Source organism: Hemitrygon akajei, chromosome 3, assembly GCF_048418815.1.
Source record: "Hemitrygon akajei chromosome 3, sHemAka1.3, whole genome shotgun sequence".
NCBI classification, from domain to species: domain Eukaryota; kingdom Metazoa; phylum Chordata; class Chondrichthyes; order Myliobatiformes; family Dasyatidae; genus Hemitrygon; species Hemitrygon akajei.
Window position 1 is genome coordinate 177,511,490 of NC_133126.1, and position 21,992 is coordinate 177,533,481.

General features: G+C 42.1%; 1 protein-coding gene across 1 annotated transcript in view; it reads left to right on the forward strand.

Moving 5' to 3' along the window:
* The window catches only part of LOC140725661 (uncharacterized), a 213,952-nt gene that overhangs the window by 167,655 nt on the left and 24,305 nt on the right, over positions 1–21,992 (forward strand). The window contains exons 36-44 of the mRNA XM_073041425.1: positions 696–785; positions 3,232–3,368; positions 10,042–10,168; positions 10,540–10,620; positions 11,921–12,019; positions 14,504–14,554; positions 14,778–14,963; positions 16,443–16,576; positions 20,304–20,373. Of these exons, the coding sequence (XP_072897526.1) occupies positions 696–785; positions 3,232–3,368; positions 10,042–10,168; positions 10,540–10,620; positions 11,921–12,019; positions 14,504–14,554; positions 14,778–14,963; positions 16,443–16,576; positions 20,304–20,373 (975 nt within the window). The remainder of the gene's footprint in view (positions 1–695; positions 786–3,231; positions 3,369–10,041; positions 10,169–10,539; positions 10,621–11,920; positions 12,020–14,503; positions 14,555–14,777; positions 14,964–16,442; positions 16,577–20,303; positions 20,374–21,992) is intronic.

Sequence of the window (21,992 nt, forward strand, 5' to 3'; positions counted from 1 at the left end):
CTATCACTCCTAAAGAATCAATGAAACAATTTGATATCAAATTGCAAGTACACATTCTTTACTATGATCCACACCACCACACAGTGGGAATATGTGCACCAGGTCACACCAGATATATGCAGAATTAGACAAGCTGTGTGCGCTACTGTTGGAAGTCTCAGACTCACTCTCTCTCTCTCTCTCTCTCTCTCTCTCTCTCTCTCTCTCTCTCTCTCTCTCTCTCTCTCTCTCTCTCTCTCTCTCTCCCTCCCCCCTCTCCCCTTTCCTCTCTCTCCCTCCCCCTCTCTCTCCATCTCCCTCTCTCTTTCTCATTCTCCCTCTCTCTCATGAGTGAGAACCTGTTAGTCAAGGGACTCAGACAAGCAACATGGCAGACTGTACGTTGAAACAATGAGCTACTGGTCTCCCACTTTCGTTTGTTGCAGGAGCGTTATCTCTCACTCCCTCGTTAATGAGAGACAGAGTGAGTCTGTCTGAGATGTCAAAGTGTTGGGATGGACAGTAGTTTTTGATGGACTCTAGATTGTAATCTCTGGGGGCTTTGCTTTTGCTTGCATGGTGCAGTGTTGGGGGGGTTGATGCTTTAGCTTGAAAAAGTGGGGGAGAGGAAGGATTGAGGATTATGCTGCTGGCTGTGCATGGGAGGGTGGGGGCTTTGGGTAAAATAATAATAGTATTATCTTTCATCCAATCAGGTCCACCAGGTGATCCAGGTCCAATGGGAAATATGGGATGTCCGGGACCTCCGGGACCCAATGGGGCTTTGGGCACAATGGGTCTCCCAGGTATGTATTCATACATGATACTGGAGTAAAATGAGTTTGTAACACTAAGCCTGAAGACCCACATCTCAGGATTAAACATCAGCTTCCCACCCCATCAGGTTCTGGAACCGACCTGAAAAGCACTAACACAACCCCATTTCATTTTCTCTCACCCAACTTTCATCTACAGAGAGAGAGGGAGGGAGGGAGGGAGAGAGGGAGGGAGGGGGGGAGAGAGGAGAGACACAGAGAGAGATAGAGAGAGAGAGAGGAGAGAGAGAGAGAGAGATACTTTCAGAGGACTTTAGAAGAATTGCAGAGATGCATGAAGCTGGAAAAGGCTACAAAAGCATTTCTAGAGACCTGAGGGTACATCAGTCTACAGTGTCTACAAATGGAGGATATTCAGTACTGTTGCTACTCTCCCTAGGAGTGGGCGTCCTGCAAAGATCACATCAAGAGCACAACGAGCAATGCTGAAGGAGGTGAAAAAGAACCCAAGCATAACAGCAAATGACCTGCAGAAATCTCTAGAACCTGCTAAAGTCTCCGTTAATGTGTCCACTAGAAGAATAACACTGAACAAGAATGGTTTTCATGGAAGGACCCCACGGAGGAAACCACTTCTGTCCAAAAGAAAATTGCTGCACGTCTCAAAATACCACCTGGAGGTTCTACAATGCTTCTGGGACAATGTTCTGTGGACAGATGAGACCAAAGTTGAACTTTTTGGCAGAAATGCACATTGCTATGCTTGGAGGGAAAAGGGCACTGCACACCAACACCAAAACCTCGTCCCAGCTGTGAAGCATGGTGGAAGGAGCATCATGGTTTGGGGCTGCCTTGCTGCCTCAGGGCCTGGACAGCTTGCAATCATTGAGGGAACCATGAATTCAAAATCGTATCAAGACATTTTACAGGAAAACGTAAGGGTAGCAGTCCGTCATCTGAAGTTTAATAGAAACTGAATAATGCAACAAGACTATGATCTGAAAAATCATTGTTGTAAATGAACAACAGAATGGTTTAAAAAGAAGAAAATTGATGTTTTGGAATGGCCGAGTCAAAGTCCTGACCTTAATCCTGTAGAAATGTTGTGGAAGGACCTGAAGCAAGCGGTTCATGCAAGGAAACCACCGACATCCCAGAGTTGAAGCAGCTTTGTAAGGAGGAATGGCCAAAATTCCTCCAAGCTGATGGAAGTCACTGGAAATGTTTGATTGAAGTTATTGCTGTACAAGGGGGTCACACCAGTTACTGAAAGCAACAGTTCGCAGTCTTTTCCAACAAATACATGTAATATTGGATCATTTTTCTCAATAAATGAATGAACACGTATAATGCTTTTGTGTTATTTCTTTAATTGGGTTCTCCATCTCATTTTAGGTCTTAGGTGAAGACGATTTTAGATGATATTTATGTAGAAATAGAGAAAATTCTACAGGGTCCATGAAGCACCACTATATATATATAAAACATATAGTATATATAATAAGAAAAGGGCACGTCCTGGATGGTGAAGGATGGTACCTTTTTAAGGTTTTGCCTTTTGAAGATGTCCCTGATGCTGGGGGGTGGGGGGGCAATACCCACGAGGGAGCTGGCTGAATTAACAACGCTAAAAGCTAATTTTCCTGGCATTTATATCCTGTGTATGCATGCTATGACAATAGATTTGAACTTAACCCCACCAAACCGTAACAAGTCAAGCTGATTTGAGTTCCTGAAGATTCCAAAATAAAACAGAAGGTGTTGAAGGCATTCATCGGGTCAGACAACATTCTTGGAGAAGGAAACAGATATTCATGTTTCAGGATAATGGTTTTCCTTTCTCCACAGATGGTGCCTGATCTACTATACCCAACGTTTTCTGTTTTATTTGAGTCAAACTAGTTCCTTGAAGTGTGTTTCTGCAGAACAAGTAACAGCTTCGATTGTGCATACAAGTGAATTAATTGGGAGTTTCATAGTATGTGACTGATGGGGAATTTGAAAGAGCCAAACTGGAATTGTGAATGTAGTTGTTATGGGATAAATGGTGAACTTCTCTCTCACAGTAATTGATAATTTACAGAACTAGAATCAAGTCTGGTTGAACTGTAAGGGAGATGTTTTGTGAGTGAATGATCTGTGATAAAATTAGATGCAAACAGTCATCAAATGTTGCAATAGAAGAATTAGAAATTTCACCTTAAAACTGAGGTCGATACAGTATGTGGTGGAGTTTTTCAGTTTCTTAAAGACTTCATGATGAAGCGATGTTAAAGGTTTTGAGATGCCCTCTGTATTGAACAGGCTCTTGTATTCCACTTAAGGGAAGTAACATTAAGGGTTTTGGGGGTACTACTGGCAAATGGCACTGAGATCAATCAATGAAAGGTAGAGCAGGCCCGAAATGTTACACAGCTTACTCCTTCTCCTATTTCATCCATTCTATGTGAGATTCTGTTTCTGATGATTTTGTCAGGCACGGAAGGACAGAAAGGATCTTTGGGCGAATCAGGCACTGTGGGTGCTCCCGGCTCGGGTGGCCCATCTGGTCTGAAGGGTGTGAAAGGGGAACCAACGCTTACCCAAGGTCCTCCAGGCTGCCCCGGACTAAAGGTAGTTGAAGCCTCCGCCTCGGTTTAAAGAACTCAACAAATCTAAATGTATTTTAAACATCTGTTACACCTCTAGCCACCCAGCTTGTTATCCATGAAAGCATCGTTAATATTCTTACAGGGATTTCCTGTTTTCTCACCACAATGTTGTCACATAAACAGCTTAATAACTGTGTATGTCTTATAGAAATATTAATTCATATAAATGGACAATGCAGAAGCAGGTCACCTTGGCCCATCTCATCTATACCACCATGGTGCCTACCTACACTATTGGTATTTGTCTGCAATGGGCCGATATCTCTCTGTGCCTTTCCTGTCCAAACATATATCGAAATAGCTTTTAACCATTTTAATTGTATCTGCCACCTCCACTTCCTCTGGCAACTCATTCCAGATAACCACAATCCTCTGTGTGGAAAAAGTTATCCCTTTGTTCTCCTTGAACTTTTTCCCTTCACATCTTAAACCTGTAACCTCTCGCTTAAGACTCTCCTGCCCTGGAAAAAGACTTTGACCCCATAATTTATGCTCCCCATAATTTTATAAACTTCTAAAAGTTCACCCCTCACCCTGCTGTGCATCAGAGACAATAAACTTGGCCTATTCAATTTCTCCTTACAGCTGCAGTCCTCCATTCCAGGAATCAGCTTGGTGATTCTCTTCTGTACTCTCTCAATTGCCACCATATTCCTCCACTAATGTTATCCCTGCAGCTTCTTCCATCCATCCTCTCCCCATCACTCAATGATCTGGGGGAATCTGAAATTCTGGAAACTATCTAAGGACTCGGAGGATAAATAACAATGATTTACTTCACTTCTTTTGAAATGAAAAGGTAAAGAGGTGACCCAATAAGATGGGTTTTTGTGTTTTTGACAGAGTTTAGGCAATTTCTTATTAACTAGAAGAGAAATTAAGGAGCTCATCAGTGTCATTAACTTTGGAATATACTGCCAGTTGAGTAGAAAGAATGGGACCTCATAGACCACAAGGAAAACACATCCTGAGAATCAAGCTAATTAGCATCAATCCCTTAATTTCCTATATTTGTTCAAAAGCAAAATATAGCAGATGTTTGAAAATGAAATTAGAGGGAAGGGAATGAGTCAGATACTAGAGAGTACCCCTGTGGCTGTCCCCCTTAACAATAAGTACTCCTGTTTGAGTACTGCTGGGGGGGGGGGGGGAACGACCTTCTTTTGGGGCAAGCATGACCTGTACAAAAAGGATGGGTTGCACTTGAATACAAGGAGGACCAATATCCTGGCAGGGGGGTTTGCTAAGGCTGTTGGGGAGAGTTCAAACTAGAATTGCTGGGGGGTGGGAACTGAACTGAAGAGACGGAGAAAGGGGCGGTTGGCTCACAAATAGAGAAAGCTTGGAGACAGTGTGAGGGAGGATAGGCATGGGATAGAGAAAGGATACACTCAAACTGATGGTTTGAGATGTATCTATTTTAATGCAAGGAGTATCATGAACAAAGCGGGTGAGCGTAGAGCATGGATCAGCGCTTGGAGCCATGATGTTGTGGCCATTACAGAGACTTGGATGACTCAGGGGCAGGAATGGCTACTTAGAGTGCCGGGTTTTAGATGTTTCAGAAAGGACAGGGAGGGAGGTAAAAGAGGTGGGGGCGTGGCACTGCTGATCAGAAGTAGTGTCACGGCTGCAGAAAAGGAGGGATTGTCTACTGAGTCTCTGTGGGTGGAAGTTAGGAACAGGAAGGGGTCAGTAACTACTGGGTTTTTTTACAGACCACCCAATAGTAACAGGGACATCAAAGAGCAAATAGGGAGACAGATTCTGGAAAGGTGTAATAATAACAGGGTTGTCATGGTGGGAGATTATAATTTCCCCAATATTGATTGGCATCTCCCTAGAGCAAGGGGTTTAGATAGGGTAGAGTTTGTTAGGTGTGTTCAGGAAGGTTTCTTCACACAATATGTAGACAAGCCTACAAGAGGAGAGGCTGGATTTGATCTGGTATTGGGAAATGAACCTGGTCAGGTGTCTGGTCTCTCAGTGGGAGAGCATTTTGGAGACAGTGATCACAATTCTATCTCCTTTACCATAGCATTGGGTGGGGATAGGAACAGACAAGTTAGGAAAGTGTTTAATTGCAGTGAGGTGAAATATGAAGCTATCAGGCTTGGAAGTATAAATTGGGAACAGGTGTTCTCATGGAAGTGTACGGCAGAAATGTGACAGAAATGTTCAGAGAAGATTTGCGTGGCTTTCTGTGTAGATACGTTCTAATGAGACAGGGAAAGTATGGTAGGGTACAGGAACCATGGCATACAAAGGCAGTTGAAAATCTAGTCAAGAAGAAAAGAAAAGCTTACAAAAGGTTCAAAAAACTAGGCAATGATAGAGGTTATAAGGTTAGCAGGAAGGAGTTTAAGAATGAAATTAGGAGAGCCAGAAGGTGCCATGAGAAGGCCTTGGCGAGCAGGATTAAGGAAAACCCCAAGGCATTCTACAAGTATGTGAAGAGCAAGAGGATAAGATGTGAGAGAATAGGACCAATCTAAGTGTGACAGTGGAAAAGTGTGTATAGGACCAGCGGAGATAGCAGAGGTACTTAGTGAATATTTTGCTTCAATATTCACTATGGAAAAGGATCTTGGCAATTGTAGGGTTGACTTACCACAGACTGAAAAGCTTGAACATATAGACGTTAAGAAAGAGGATGTGCTGGAGCTTTTGGAAAGCATCAAGTTGGATAAGTCGCCAGGACCAGATGAAGTGTACCCCAGGCTACTGTGGGAGGTGAGGGAGGAGATTGCTGAGCCTCCGGCATCGTCAGTGGGGATGGGAGAGGTTCCAGAGGATTGGAGGGTTGCAGATGTTGTTCCCTTACTCAAGAAAATGAGTAGAGATAGCCCAGGAAATTATAAACCAGTGAGTCTTACCTCAGTGGTTGCTAAGTTGATGGAGAAGATCCTGAGAGTCAGGATTTATGAACATTTGGAGAGGCATAATATGATTAGGAATAGTCAAAATTGCTTGGTCAAAGGCAGGTCGTGCCTTATGAGCCTGATTGAATTTTTTGAGGATGTGACTAAACACATTGATGAAGGAAGAGCAGTAGATGTAGTGTATATGGATTTCAGCAAGGAATTTGACAAGGTACCCCATGCAAGGCTTATTGAGAAAGTAAGGAGGGATGGGATCCAAGGGGGCCTTGCTTTGGGGATCCAGAATTGACTTGCCCACAGAAGGCTAAAGAGTGGTTGTAGACGGGTCATATTCTGCATGGAGTTCGGTGACCAGTGGTGTGCCTCAGGGATCTGTTCTGGGACCCCTTCTCTTCATGATTTTTATAAATGACCTGGATGAGGAAGTGGAGGGGTGGGTTAGTAAATTTTCTGATGACACAAAGATTGGGGGTGTTGTGGATAGTGTTAAGGGCTGTCAGAGGTTACAGCAGGACATTGATAGGATGCAAAACTGGGCTGAGAAGTGACAGATTGTGTTCAACCCAGAGAAGTGTGAGGTGGTTCTTTTTGGTAGGTCAAATAGGATGGCAGAATATAGTATTAATGGTAAGACTCTTGGCAGTGTGGAGGATCAGAGGGATGTTGGGGTCCGTGTCCATGGGACGCTCAAAGCTGCTGCGCAAGTTGACTCTGGTTATGAAGGCATACGGTTCATTGGCCATCATCAACCAAGGGATTGAGTTTAATAGCCAAGAGGTGTTGAACATAAAGTTTCTCTCTATGCTGATGACTTATTACTCTTTCTCTCAAATCCGTCTACATCCTTACCTCTAATGTTTTCACTTCTTGACCAGTTTAGCCAGATCTCTGGCTATAAACTTAATTTACATAAGAGTGAACTTTTCCCAATTAATAAAGAAGCACAAGAACTAATATTTCGTGATCTCCCTTTTAAAGTAGTCCATAATCAATTTACTTATCTTGGAATTACAGTCACAAGGAAGTTTAAAGATCTCTTTCGTGAAAACTTTGTCAACCTTTCATATGCTATAAAACAGAGTCTGGTACAATGGTCACCTCTATCTATGTCTTTGGTAGGTCATATTAATGTTGTTAAAATGTATGTTCTCCCCAAATTTTTATACTTATTTCAATCTATCCCAATTTTTATTCCTAAATCTTTTTTTGATTCCTTAGACTCTATTATTTTGTCATATCTGTGGCAGAATAAGCGCTCTAGAATTAATAAAATCCACCTCCAAAAATCTAAAAAAGAGGGTGGCATGGCTTTACCTAACTTTAGCTTATATTATTGGGCAACTAATATACGTTGTGCTACCTTCTGGTCTTTCTTCCATGGCCAACCCGAGTGCCCTAACTGGGTGGCAATGGAGTTGAGCTCCACTAAAGGATTATCTATATCTGCACTTCTTGGCTCTGCACTCCCTAGCAGTCTGCCCAGATCAATAGCTAATCCTCTTGTTAGACACACTTTGCGTATATGGGCTCAGTTTAGGAAATGCTATGGTTTCCAGGGGTTTTCCGTTTCTAGCCCTGTCGCACATAATCACCTTTTTTTACCTACTACGTACGATTCAGCATTCCATGTTTGGTATAGGAAGGGCATTAGACATTTTGAAGATCTCTTCATTGATAATCGCTTCGCTTCTTTTCAGCAGCTCTCTGTTAAGTTCAACCTGCCTAACGCTCACTTTTTCAGATATCTCCAAATCCGACACTTTATTGCTCCTTTAATTCCTAACTTTCCTGAAATGCCTACGAAAAATGCTATGGACCTATTTCTTTCCATTAATCCACTAGGTAAAGGTTTAATATCAATTATCCAAGATAAACTAGCAGTCTTACGACGGGCCCCTGTGGATAAAATTAAAATGGCCTGGGAGCAGGATTTAAATATCTCCTTATCCGAGGAGAGCTGGGACTCAGTTCTCAAATCGGTTAACTCAACCTCCCTTTGTGCTCGCCATTGCCTTTTACAGTTTAAGATTGTTCACAGAGCCCATATGTCTAAATCTAAACTATCTCGTTTCTACCCTGGCATTAGTCCGCTCTGTGATAAATGCAAGAGGGGCGTGGCCTCTCTCATCCATATGTACTGGCTCTGTCCTAGCTTGGAGAAATTCTGGAAAGATGTCTTCACTACATTATCGGGTATTCTGAACCAGCACCTAGAACCAAACCCCTTAATTGCTCTGTTCGGTTTTTGGGTAGAGACAGATTTATGTCTGGGTCCGACCAAATGCCAAATATTATCCTTTGCCTCTCTCCTGGCTAGACGCTTGATCCTCCTTAGATGGAGAGATGTTGCCCCGCCCACTCATGCGCAATGGCTTAACGACATCATGGCCTGCTTGAACCTCGAAAAAAATTCATTATTCAGTTCTTAATTCGGATCTAAAGTTCCATAAGGTCTGGGGACCTTTTATCGAGTACTTTCATAACCTTCCTCTTGACTAGGGTTTTTTTTCTTCTTTTCGGTCCCTTGCTTTCAGCTCCCTTTTTTTTTCTGGTAGTAGGCATTATTATCCTCTGTTGCTAAGTGTATTCACAGTCTGGGAGTTTGACTGTCCTGACCTATACTCTTTATATTGTGTTGTGGTCGGTCTGGAGTTGTTGTTTTTTTTCTTGTGTTGTGGGGCTTGGGGAGGACACTAAGCTTACTTGTCTTTAATTTAGGTGCTTTTTTGTTAAATTCTCTTCCTTTGTAGCATATTGTTATTGTATGCTTAACTTTGCACTGTATTAATGCTCCTCATTGGGATTTGGGGTTTTTAATTTGTAAAATGTTTTGAAAAACTAATAAAAAAATGTTTTTTTTTAAAAAAATAACCAAGAGGTAATGTTACAGCTAAATAGGACACTGTTCAGACACCACTTGGAGTACTGTGTTCAGTTCTGGTCACCTCAGTACAGGAAGGATGTGGAAACTATAGAAAGGGTGCAGAGGAGATTTACAAGGGTTGCCTGGATTGGGGAGCATGCCTTATGAGAATAGGTTGAATGAACTTGACCTTTTTTCCTTGGAGCGATGGAGGATGAGAGGTGACCTAATCGAGGTGTATAAGATGATGAGAGGCATTGATCGTGTGGATAGTCAGAGGCTTTTTCCCAGGGCTGAAATGGCTAACACCAGAGGGCACAGTTTTAAGGTGCTTGGAAGAAGGTACAGAGGAGATGTCAGGGGTAAGTTTTTTACACAGAGAGTGGTGGTTGCGTGGAATGGGTTGCCAGCAACAGCAGTGGAGGCGGAAACGATAGGGTATTTTAAGAGACTCCTGGATGGGCACATGGAGCTTAGCGAAATGGAGGGCTATGGGTACCCTAGGTAATTTCTAAGGTAAGTACATGTTCGGCACAGCTTTGTGAGCCAAAAGGCCTGTATTGTGCTGTAGCCTTTCTATGTTTTCTATGTTTAAACTAGAAACTCCTGGAAATACTCAAGCAGCATGAGTGGAGAAATAAACTAAATTAGTTTCAGGTTAGTGATGGGAAGTCTCAGCCAGAAGCATTAACAGTGAGTTTCTCTTCACAGAAACTGCCTGATTCCTGTTTTTTCTGTTTTGTTTCAGATGTTTAGTATCTGCGGTAAATATTTTACTTTTGAGCCCATTAACACATTTTCACTTTAAGCATTGCTCTTCCATAGTCAGCTTTCACAAATTGTTTCGTCGATGCTACCCTAATAGTAACCTTTTCACTCATGCACCTTAGGGTGATAAAGGCACTTCATTCAGCAAAGGGGTAAAAGGATCTCCCGGATCTCCCGGTAACCCAGGTTCTGACGGGTCTTGTGGGCCTCCCGGTGAGAAAGGTGACCCGGGCAAAGTAGGTACTCCAGGTAATTTGCTTTCAATCAGATTGTTATGTTTTCTTCAGTCCTTCGTTAGAACCTGTCCATGGCTTATAGTTACTCAGGGTAATGACATCCGTCGTGACTGAGATCCTGCACTACTGCCACAGCATTTGTTTCCCTCATTGTCCCCACTACTTTATCGCTTTCAATCCTGCTTTCAAACATCCTCTCAAACCTTTGCCTATTTTGTGCCCTTTTAACTGCCTTGCCTGATAACCTATTCTTCCCTCCAATCTGCCACGGGTATTACGTGCTACAAGCTAACGTGCCCGAAGGCACCCAATAAAAGACTGGGGAAATGTCCTGTGTGTGTAGTAACTGAAGCCAGATTCTCTTTTTCTGCCACCGTCATGTAGGTCCTGTGGGTTGTAAAGGCAGTAAAGGACTGGATGGGAGGCCTGGTTTACCAGGAGGTCCAGGTGCCCCAGGTCCTTCAGGTAAGACATCTCTCTCCATTAATTAATATCTACTCAGCTTGGGAGTTCCCAAGATCTGCCCTCTTACTCCACTGGCATCATGAAACCTCTGTCATTGAGATTTCTACAGTACTGAGAGGGAGAAAACGGTGAAGTGGGATGACTCCTGGAGAATTTCCTGGCCTCAGTCTAATCAAATCCTTTGATTTAAGATTAGCTTTATTTGTCACATGCGGTGAATTACATCATTAGTGTCAGTGATCAACTCAGTCCAAGGATTGCTCAGGGGACAGCCTGAAAGTATCGCCACGCTTCCGGTACCAACATAGCATGCCCACAACTTACTAACCCTAACCCAGACATCCTTGCAACGTGGGAGGAAACTGGAGCACCCAAAGGAAACTCGCACAGACACAAAGAGGACGTACAAACCCCTGAAATGAACCCTGCTCACCTTAGCTGTAACAGCTATGCCACACTACCATGCCACATCCAACATCTGGAATCCATGCAGACATTCCATGTGACGGCAGGTTGGTCGCGCTGTCTCCGAACTTAGTTCTGGGGCAAATTAGATACAGTAATTGAATGTTCCGGATACAAGGCGAATAAAAGGCAGAAAGCTTCATCGTGTTTAGGAATACACGAAGTGCTGTAAGCTACAAGGCTGAGCACTGAGGAAAGGAGAATGGGATTGGTCTAGATAGTTCTCTTGTGACCAGCATACATGTACAATGGGCTGTATGGTCTCCCTCAATGCTGTAAATTTTGGTAGATTAGAAATAGAATTTCAGCACAAAAGTCAACACTTGCATTTACAACTACCTTATCCTCTTATTAAAATACAACAATCATGCACAACGATTGAAGTATATTTTTGTTTATAAAATGTCTGTAATCATGGGTACACAGCCACAGGTTCTGCAGGCTTCAATAAAGCTTCTAGAAGTAAAACTAATTCTTGTCAAGGTCGCAGGACCTCGAGACAATGGTTTGTTGTAAAAATATACTTTAATATAACATTAAAGTCCTGATGAAGGGTCTTGGCCAAAAATATCATCTGTTTATTCCTCTCCATAGATGATGCTTGATTTGCTGATTACCTCCAGCATTTCTTGTGTTAAACTCTTCAATATAACCCTTTGGTTTTGTACAATCGATGACCGTAGTAAATGTATAAAAATTATATAGAGGGATCAACATTAAAATCTTTCATGTTGAATTCATCTTTTTGATATTTTAATACAGATATTAACTTCTAAATAAAGATTTTATTTTGAGACAAAGTAGAATATTTCTAATTACTTTTTTTTGAAACTAGGGCCACAAGAAAGCCCTGGACCTCCGGGAGCAACAGGCCAAAAAGGCAGCCAAGGTTTTGATGGTATTCCTGGTCCTCATGGGCCTAAAGGAGATATGGGTGAGCACAGTAAACAAATTGTTTTGAGTTCGCCTACAAAGATAAATATTTCCATTTGAATGCTGTGGAGATTTCTCCTTAATTCTTTAATTCTGCCATCTTAGCAGGATAGGTAATAAATTTCATTGGTGAAATAAGTTTTTAAAAAATCTTGTGCCCAGTTCAGACAAAAAATTAAGAACATAGGTGGTAACTTGAATATCCACACAAAGTTGGTGCTAACAGGAGGGAAATCCCCAAATCCCTTTTAATAGTGGAAATCTAGCTACTGATGTCTACACCTGAGTTGTCAGTGTCTAAACCCATTGAACTATAGTAGTTCAAAGTAAATTTATTATCAAAGTACAAATATGTTACATATGCAACCCTGAGATTCATTTTCTTGTGGGTGTTCACAGTAAGTACAAAGAAACAGTAGAATCAATGAAAGGCAGCACACAGCAACACGGACAAACAACCAATGTGCAAAAGACAATAAACTGTGCAAATACAAAAAGAAAAAAATAATAAATGTGTAAGCAATAAATATCAAGAACATGAGATGAAGAGTCCTTGATACTGAGTCCATTAGTTGTGCTCAGTTCAGTGTTGGGGTGAGTGAAGTTCTCCCCTCTGCTTCAAGAGCATGATGGTTGAGGGGTGATAACTGTTTGTGAACCTGGTCGTGTGAGTCCTGAGGCCCCTGCACCTCCTTCCTGATGACAGTGGTGAGAGAGAGAAAAGAGCATAGCCTGGATGGTGGGGGGCCTTGATGGTGGATGCTGCCTTCCTGCAAAAGCCCTCCATGTAGATGTGCTCAGTGGTGGGGAGCCCTTCATCTGTGATGGACTGGGCCATATCCACTACTTTTTGTAGGCTTTTCCATTCAAGGGCCTCTATCACCGTCACTGGCAGTGCATTCCATGCACCCACCACTCTCTGTGTGTAAAACTTATCTCTGACATCCCCCCATACCAACTTCCAAGCACCTTAAAACCTATGCCCCTTCGTGTTAGCCATTTCAGCCCTGGGAAAAAGCCTCTGACTGTCCACACAATCAATGCCTCTCATCATCTTATACACCTCTATCAGGTCACCTCTCATCCTCTGTCACTCCAAGGAGAAAAGGCCAAGTTCACTCAACCTATTCTCATAAGCCACACTCTCCAATCCAGGCAACATCCTTGTAAATCTTCCCTGTACCCTCTCTATAGTATCCACATCTGTAGAAGTTTTAGATGACATGTCTAATTTGCAGAAGCTTCTGAGAAAGAAGAGGTGCTGCCATGCTTTCTTTTTAATGCCATTTATGTGCTGGACCTGGGCAGAAACCTGCGATGATAACACTGAGGACCCTGTCCACCTCTGATCCCCAAATGACATCTGGTTTGTTGAAGGAATGACCTCCAGTTTCCTTCTCGTGTAGCCGATAATCAGCTCCTTGGTCTTGCTGACATTGAGTGAGAGGTTGTTGTGAAACCACTCAGCCAGATTTTCTGTCTCCCTCCTTTATGCCGATTCAGCCAATGACAGTGGTGTCAGCTGTAAACTTAAATAAGGCATTGGAGCTCTGCTTAGCCTCACAGTGATAAGTATAAAGCAAGTAGAGCAGGGGGCTAAGACACAGCCTGTACTGAAGGTGATTGCAAAGGAGATGTTGACAATCCAAACTGACTGGGGACTGAAAGTCAGGAAATCGAGGATCCAGTTGCACAGGGAGGTTTTGCAGGATCCCAGAGCCAACTTTCAGCAGGTAAATATAGAATAATTTTCATCCAGCAAGGTCTATGCTCAAACTTTGCAACTTATTACTTCTCAGTTAGTAACTTTTATGGTGGGCAGTCTAGCCTCTTTTTCTCCGGTGAGCCATACCTACCCTAAAGAGTCAGTGGCACGATGCCCAGGTTTAAAGCTAAAAGGTTTGATTTGGATTAGCTTTATTTGTCACGCGTATATTGAAACGTTGAGGCATACAGTGAAGTGCGTCATTTTCATCAAATCAAATCAGTGAGGATTGGGCTGAGGTAGTAACACTTCCAGCGCCAATACAGTGTGCCCACACTCATTAACACTAACCATACGTCTCTGGAATGTGGGAGGAGACAAGAGCTCCTGGAGAGAAGTGCACAGTCAAGGGGAGAACTTATAAACTCTTTACTGATAGTGGTGGGAATGGAAGCCTGATCGGTGATTGCCGGCATGGTGAAGCGATTGTGCCAACTGCTACGCTATTGTAGAATCTAGAGCTCAAGGGCATTCCAGTATGTGAGTTTTCCCTCTCGTCATTCAAATTGGAATGTTTGAAGTAGCTGTTGAAGCCAAGCATCTGGAAGGTTTTAAGCCAGGGAAGGCAGGTGATTCAAGAAAAGACAGCAATAAATTAACAACCGCAGAGAAAATTAAAATCGCTATTTCAATGTTTCAGTTTAAGGGTGGAGTATTTCAAGCATTGATGTTTTAGTGTCTTCTCAATCTAATTATAGTTTATTTTACTCTCTTTTGCAGGACTTCCTGGGAGAGGATGTAAAGGTGTAGATGGTCCTCCAGGCCCAAAAGGTCAGTAACAGTGCATGATTACAATGGATAATATTCAAGTTCGTGTTGGCAGCTGGGGACTTGCCCCATTGTAAGTGCATGTCAGAAAATTACAAAGCTGTTATTTTTGGTTATTAATATAGTCTGATAGAAAAGATTCTCATTGACATAGTGTGCTCAGAAGATTACCCTCCAGGTAGATAATGAAATGTTGGAGATTAACATTGGTCTTAAATTCAAACAGGTGCCAAAGGAGATATGGGTCCCCCTGGTGATGATAATGAACTGGGCCCTCCTGGTCCAAGGGGTGACCCAGGTCCTCCAGGACCACCTGGACTGTCTGGTGAAGCTGGGTCACCTGGTCCTGCCGGAGTGTGTATTCAAGGTCCCAAAGGAAACAGAGGTCCTCAAGGCACCACTGGGAAAGCTGGTAAATTTTAATTAACTTAACGAAATTACAACTGCTTAATAGGCATGAAGAAAATTGATCCTTAAGAATGAGTGGATTTGTGCTAGATAAGAGATTAGAAACATAAAAGTATAACTAAATCCAAGGTTGGCCTTCGCAAATCCTTCATTCCCCGTCTTCCAATTTTAATGAAGATGGATAGATGTGATGCAATCTATCTGATTGGAGGAGGTGATTGGTTATTGAGGATTCTAAGTTTCCAATTATACAGTCTTTACGGTTTTATCTTATATTGGAAACATCTGCTAGGTCTTTGAGAAATGTGGCAGATCAAAAAGTCAGAGACAAGTATATGAGTTTCAGCTAATAGTCCAGGAGAAACAAGAACTTTGTCCCCAGAACCAACAAGCATAGGGCGGTAACAATTTCACACACCCCACATAATTTTCCCCTCACTGTACCATCCACCTCCCTGTTGTGTTCTTACCCACAAGTCCTCTGGGAAGATTTTCACCAACCAGCTGTAGTTGAGGCCTCTCAAAACAGGACCCAGGAAGTATCAACTTTTGCCTTAGGTACTTGATTCCAAGAAGACTTTATATCCAGTAGAGTTTTATATGTAAGTACACCGTGAATAACAAAACTCCTACTCATAATTATTTTAGTCATCTGTTAAAAGTATTTTATCATTTTGTTTCTTTCATTTGTTCCTGCAATGAAGAAGACAAATGGACAAAAGATGTTGAATGTCTAATAATTGGAGAACGAAACGTGAGCGAGTAAACCATTGTAGCCTGAGCATCATGTTTAACAAAGATTGTACCAGGTGGCTCCTCAGTGATGTAAGGGTGTCAAGGGTTATGGAGAGAAGGCAGGAGAATGGGGTTAAGAAGATAGCCACGGAATGGCAGAGCACAGTCGATGAGATGATTGGCCTCATTCTATTCCTATGCCTTATGTTTTTATGGTCTGATATTTTGACTAGTGATGAATAGTCCATGTTCCCTTTGATTTATGAGAAAGTCTGCACTTGAACTGCGCCAGACCCCCCTTGTCAACCTGTGATCCCAAGCCATTCTAATTCTCCATGACAAGGCAACATATGGCAGCAGAACCTCACGCTTGTGAGGTGAGGGAGGTAGTTCTAGTCGGCGCAAGTTCCACCTGCAAAGATGTGAAAAACTATGAACATTTCTGATGGCAGGTTCATCGGCTGCTATTTGGTTAATCGTAGCTTTAGAAACGATGAATCATCCCTTCTGCCATCAGATTTCTGATGGATGGTGAACCCATGAGCCTACCTCTCTTTAATTTCCCTTTTTTTGTTCTCTTTTTGCACTACTTATTTAATTTGTTATACATGTTTTCTTATTGCAATTTGTAGTTTTTGTTATTATTTGTATTGTACTGTACTGCTGCCAGCAAACAATAAATTTCAAGATATATGCCAGTGATATTAAACCCAGTTCTGATTCTTATCCCATCCCCCTCTATCTTTAGGTATTCATGGACCAAAAGGTCCACCTGGAGATATAGGAGAGGGTGGTATAAAAGGAGACAAGGGCTCACCAGGTATACCAGGAATCCCGGGCAATCCTGGTGACAGAGGCAATAAGGGTGAACAAGGAAGACCGGTAAGGAGTTTGCACTATGATCTGTTCTTCCTTCTTTACTGTGGGTGTGCACTGTGCTGCCATAATGAAAGACAGAATTTAATTAGCCTGCTCAAGGCAAGGTGGGATGAGAGGGTGACTTTGACTTGTGTAATACCTGTGATAACAGAAGTTGACATTATGAGGCACTTGAAAATGCAGCAAGATACTTTCATTCTTAGACTAAAACTTAGAGTGATCGGAACATTTTAATACATGTATCTAACTCCAAAAAGAAAAACTGGTGTGATTTACCTACTTTTGATATGGGTTGAGGGTGGTCGAGACTCATAGGACATAGAGCAGACTCTCCAATCCATTTTGTCAGTGCCAATTTAAATTGCACATGGTCTATATTTTCCCATTTTCTGTCTAAGACTACGTCCACACTACACTGGATAAATCCGTAACCGAAGCTTTTTCTCTTCATTTTTACCCTCCGTCCACACTAAAACAGCATTTTTGTCCCCCGAAACCAGAGCTTTTCAGAAACGCTCTCCAAAGTGTGTATTTTTGAAAACGCTGCTCGGGCAGATCAGTGTGTACGGGGTAACCAGAGACTTTTGAAAACGCTATCAGATGGCAGCGCATTATTTCATTGTTTTCCTGAATGCAAACTAACAATTTCAGAACAGACGGCAAAGAGACTGAAGCCAGAGGAGTTAGAAATGTACTCACCAAATACATTGACCCATAACTTATTGAATAAATAAGTATACTGTACTCACTTTGCCCTGTTTTCTGTCCTTGCTCGTATGAAGGTGGTTTACCTATTTATGCAAGTACTTCTCTGACAATAGATGTGTAACAGCCTAATGTAACATTGTATGAAAATACAAGATAATACTGTTGCAGACATGTTTTAACACATTTAACAAGGGGTTTTATTAATGCAACAGAGTTAGTCAGTTTTTCAATTTTTGTCATCAGCCGGGTCATACAGTCTGTGAACTCCCTGTCAGTTGCCTCCATATGCTTCAGTATTTGTGTTTTTTACTTTTAAATCCTCCTGCGCCAGAGCCAACAGCTGCCCATCATTTAATTTTTTCTAGTCTGTAACTTGCGAGATTCAACACTAAACATGTTGCTTGTTTTTGGTAGACGTATCCTGCGCATGCGCAATAGAAGGAGATTCGCCGAAATCTCCGTTTCAATGTGGACAGAGATATTTTTTAAAATGCATAGTGTGGATGCCTATCATTCTTACACGAAACCGACGTTTTCAAAATTATCTGGTCTAGTGTGGATGTAGCCTAACTGTCTCTAGAATGAGCCTTCCAGGCGCCTACCACTCTCAGTGTAAAAGAAAAGAAATTGCCTTGTGCACTAAGAGGAAATGTTCCCAGGGCTCTCCTCCTGCTCAGAAGCTACCCAAACTTTCACCGTGGAGGTCTATCAAGCAGAACTGGGAGGAAAAACTTTATTCTGAGATCCCACTGTTATAAGTTTGGCTGGACCCACTTCAACCAATGTTAATGGATTTTATCCCTATCCTGACCACATGAAAATGTCTGGAGGTAATCATCAATAACAGCTGTATGTCTGGATCATAATGTGGCTCCCTTTACACTCTCAGTTCTCTTTGAACTAGGGTATTCTAGGACAGTATACCAGGAAGAATATGTAATAATCTTAATGAAGTGTAGTCTCTGTAGTGTGTGGATTGATAATTTCTTGATGTGGACAGAAGTTATTCCTGATAGTGGATAGCAACAAACATTCTCAACTGGAGTATCCCAGCAGATTAGACAGCAGCTGTGACGAAGAGGAAATTATGCCATTTTGGATCAAAATCCTGCATCAGGACTGAGTGTGAAAGATAAGTGGTATAAAGGGTGGGGAGATTGGTAAGACAGATGCAAAAAAAAGTCAACATCTAGCCCCTGCCTCACCACTCTCTCACTCTCCCTCTCCCCTTTATAATAGATTCGGTTAATTTGTAACATGTACATCGAAAGATACAGTGAAATGCATTGCTTGTGTTAACAACCAACACACCGAAGGATGTGCTGCAAGTGTCGCCCCACATTCCGATGCAACCATAGCATGGCCACAGTGTTCAGCAGGACACAACCAACAGTAATAACAATAATGACAGCAAACCCCAACAACACAACCAGCAACAACAATAACAACAGCAAAACCCAACAACACAACCAGCAGAAATAACAATAACGACAGCAAACCCCAACAACACAACCAGCAACAACAATAACAACAGCAAACCCCAACAACACAACCAGCAACAAAAATAACAACAGCAAACCCCAACAACACAACCAGCAACAACAATAACAACAGCAAACCCCAACAACACAACCAGCAACAACAGTAACAACAGCAAAACCCAACAACACAACCAGCAACAACAATAACAACAGCAAACCCCAACAACACAACCAGCAACAACAATAACAACAACAAAACCCAACAACACAACCAGCAGAAATAACAATAACGACAGCAAACCCCAACAACACAACCAGCAACAACAATAACAACAGCAAAACCCAACAACACAACCAGCAGCAACAACAACACCAACAAAACCCAACAACACAACCAGCAACAATAACAACAGCAAAACCCAACAACACAACCAGCAATAATAACAATAACAACAGCAAAACCCAACAACACAACCAGCAACAATAACGACAGCAAAACCCAACAACACAACCAGCAATAATAACAATAACAACAGCAAAACCCAACAACACAACCAGCAACAACAATAACAACAGCAAAACCCAACAACACAACCAGCAACAATAACAACAGCAAAACCCAACAACACAACCAGCAACAACAATAACGACAGCAAAACCCAACAACACAACCGGCAACAACAATAACGACAGCAAAACCCAACAACACAACCGGCAACAACAATAACGACAGCAAAACCCAACAACACAACCAGCAATAATAACAATAACAACAGCAAAACCCAACAACACAACCAGCAACAATAATGACAGCAAAACCCAACAACACAACCAGCAACAACAATAACAACAGCAAAACCCAACAACACAACCAGCAACAATAACAACAGCAAAACCCAACAACACAACCAGCAACAATAACAACAGCAAAACCCAACAACACAACCAGCAACAACAATAACGACAGCAAAACCCAACAACACAACCGGCAATAACAATAACAACAGCAAAACCCAACAATACAACCAGCAACAATAACAACAGCAAAACCCAACAACACAAGCAGAAGCAACAACAATAACAAAAACAACAAAACCCACTCTCACACTCCAGAAGGCCTCCCACCCTTGGACAGGCCACCCCGGGGCCACTAATCCTTAGCCCCAGACTCTCAGATGCACAGATATCAAACTTGCAGACTTGTAGGTACCAGGCCTCTCAACTCTGGACAAGCTGACCCAGTAGCTTTGACATTCGGACCCCTACCTCCAGACTCACCAGCTTTGGCCTTCAACATCTGGGTTTCTACCTCAGACTCTGGACTTGGACCTTCAGCTTTCTACCTCCCACTCTGTACTCTCAAACCTGTTGTAGAGTATTGGCTTGAAATATCAACAAATCCTCTCCTTACACCCCTCCCCCAGCTGATGCTACTTGATCAACTGATATCCTGATGTACATTGTGATTAACAAGTTGTCCAGCTACCTCTGCCTGCAGCAACATTAACCATTTTGAATCCACTCTCTGGTTAATTCTACAGGGAATTCCTGGTTCTTCATTCCCAGGTCCAAAAGGCGACCAGGGGTTAACTGGTCCTTCAGGGTCTCCAGGTATTGTTCAAGAATATTTTTTTTCCTGATATAAACAATTTTAGCAAATGTGGTAAACTCCACATAAATTTGCAAAGATGTCAGAACTTGAAAATTTTGTAAAACATCTTCCCTGAGTCTGCTATATTCTTGATGCAAAAGTGTAAATGAAACCAATTTTTTGGATTATTTTGACTTAGAGACTTAGTCAAAATTATTTTGACTTAGAGATCTCAGGATGAGCAGAGCAAAATGTTTGCCTCTCCTAGAAGCAATCAATTTTAACTTGCTGTAATTTCTTTTATTAATTCATGAGATATCAGTTGTAAGACAAAAGCTTATTATCCAGCCATGTCTCATTGCCACTTGAAATGGGTGGCTTGTTTGTTAGGTCATCTTAGACGGTAGTTGAGCATCAGTCATATTGGCAGCTAAGATCTATACACTTCCCTTCCAACTTTGGTAAATCAGCTGACTTTTTCTGAGTCAATTTGCTTTGAGCTGTTACTATTGGCAGTGTTTGATGTAATTGATGATTTATGTATTTATTTTAATCCCCCCCCAACTCTTATGATAGAATTTGAAGTCATGTCTCCTTATCCACAGTTTTAGCCTTTGATTTACTAATTGAGGATGAAACCTTTGCATGGAGTGAGCAGTGGTAGGGAGGGAAAGGGGGTGAGCTGCTAATTTTAGGCATGGACACATGCCAGGGGCCAAAGCAGCTACACAGTGAGCTGAATCACAGTGCCTGGAAAGATAATGGCATTTATACAGAAAGATAAGTCAGTGACTATATTTTAAGTTGACACAGGATAAATCCTTCTGTCAAAATTTCCTGCTGAGCCCACAGTGAAGTGCAGTATAAAAACCATAATGTATAATGGTTTTAAATGCTGCACCAGGGATTGTCTAGAGTGCATACTCTGAAAGCTATCGCTAGCACAATGGCCATTCCTTCTGTGCAGTAAATTTCCAGAAAGTGGATTTCCCTTTAAATATAAATGCAACAAAAGCTGCTGTGTGTGCGGTGTGTTAAACTGGGTACTCTGTTGTCTTACAGCAGTGAATTGCTTTTCAGCAGATAACTTGCATAATAAGGGAAAGGGGTCAGCCAGGGTTCAGCCAGTCGGCCAGGATTGCTAGGTATCGCTCACTTTCCTGGATGAGATCCATATCGTTGTATCACATGGAGCGGAGGTTGCTTTTGGTGATCTCCTTGTACTTATATTTAACTTAACAGATGCGCTTGCCACGTCAGGAAATGTTAATTTACATATTTTCAATAAATTCGTTGTTTCATAAGTAGTGTTCTTCTGAAAGTCAACAAAATCTGCAGATGCTGAAAATCTGAACCAAAAGCAGAAACTGTTGGAAATACTCAGCAGGTCAGGCCACAACTGTGGGAAAAGAAGAAGTTAATATTCCAGCTTGGAGATCCTTCGGCAGAACTGGGAAGGAGGCACAAGTAGTTGTAAACTGCAGGGAGGTCTGTGATAGGGTAAAATCTTGGGATAAGGTTATCTGGTCAGTAAGAAGTTCCGTAGTGAGAATGTAGGCAAAAGAATATGGACAAAAGTTTGGAAGGAGTTGCAAAATGCGGAGTAGTAAGTCCTACCCGGGCTTGTCCTCCTCTCTCA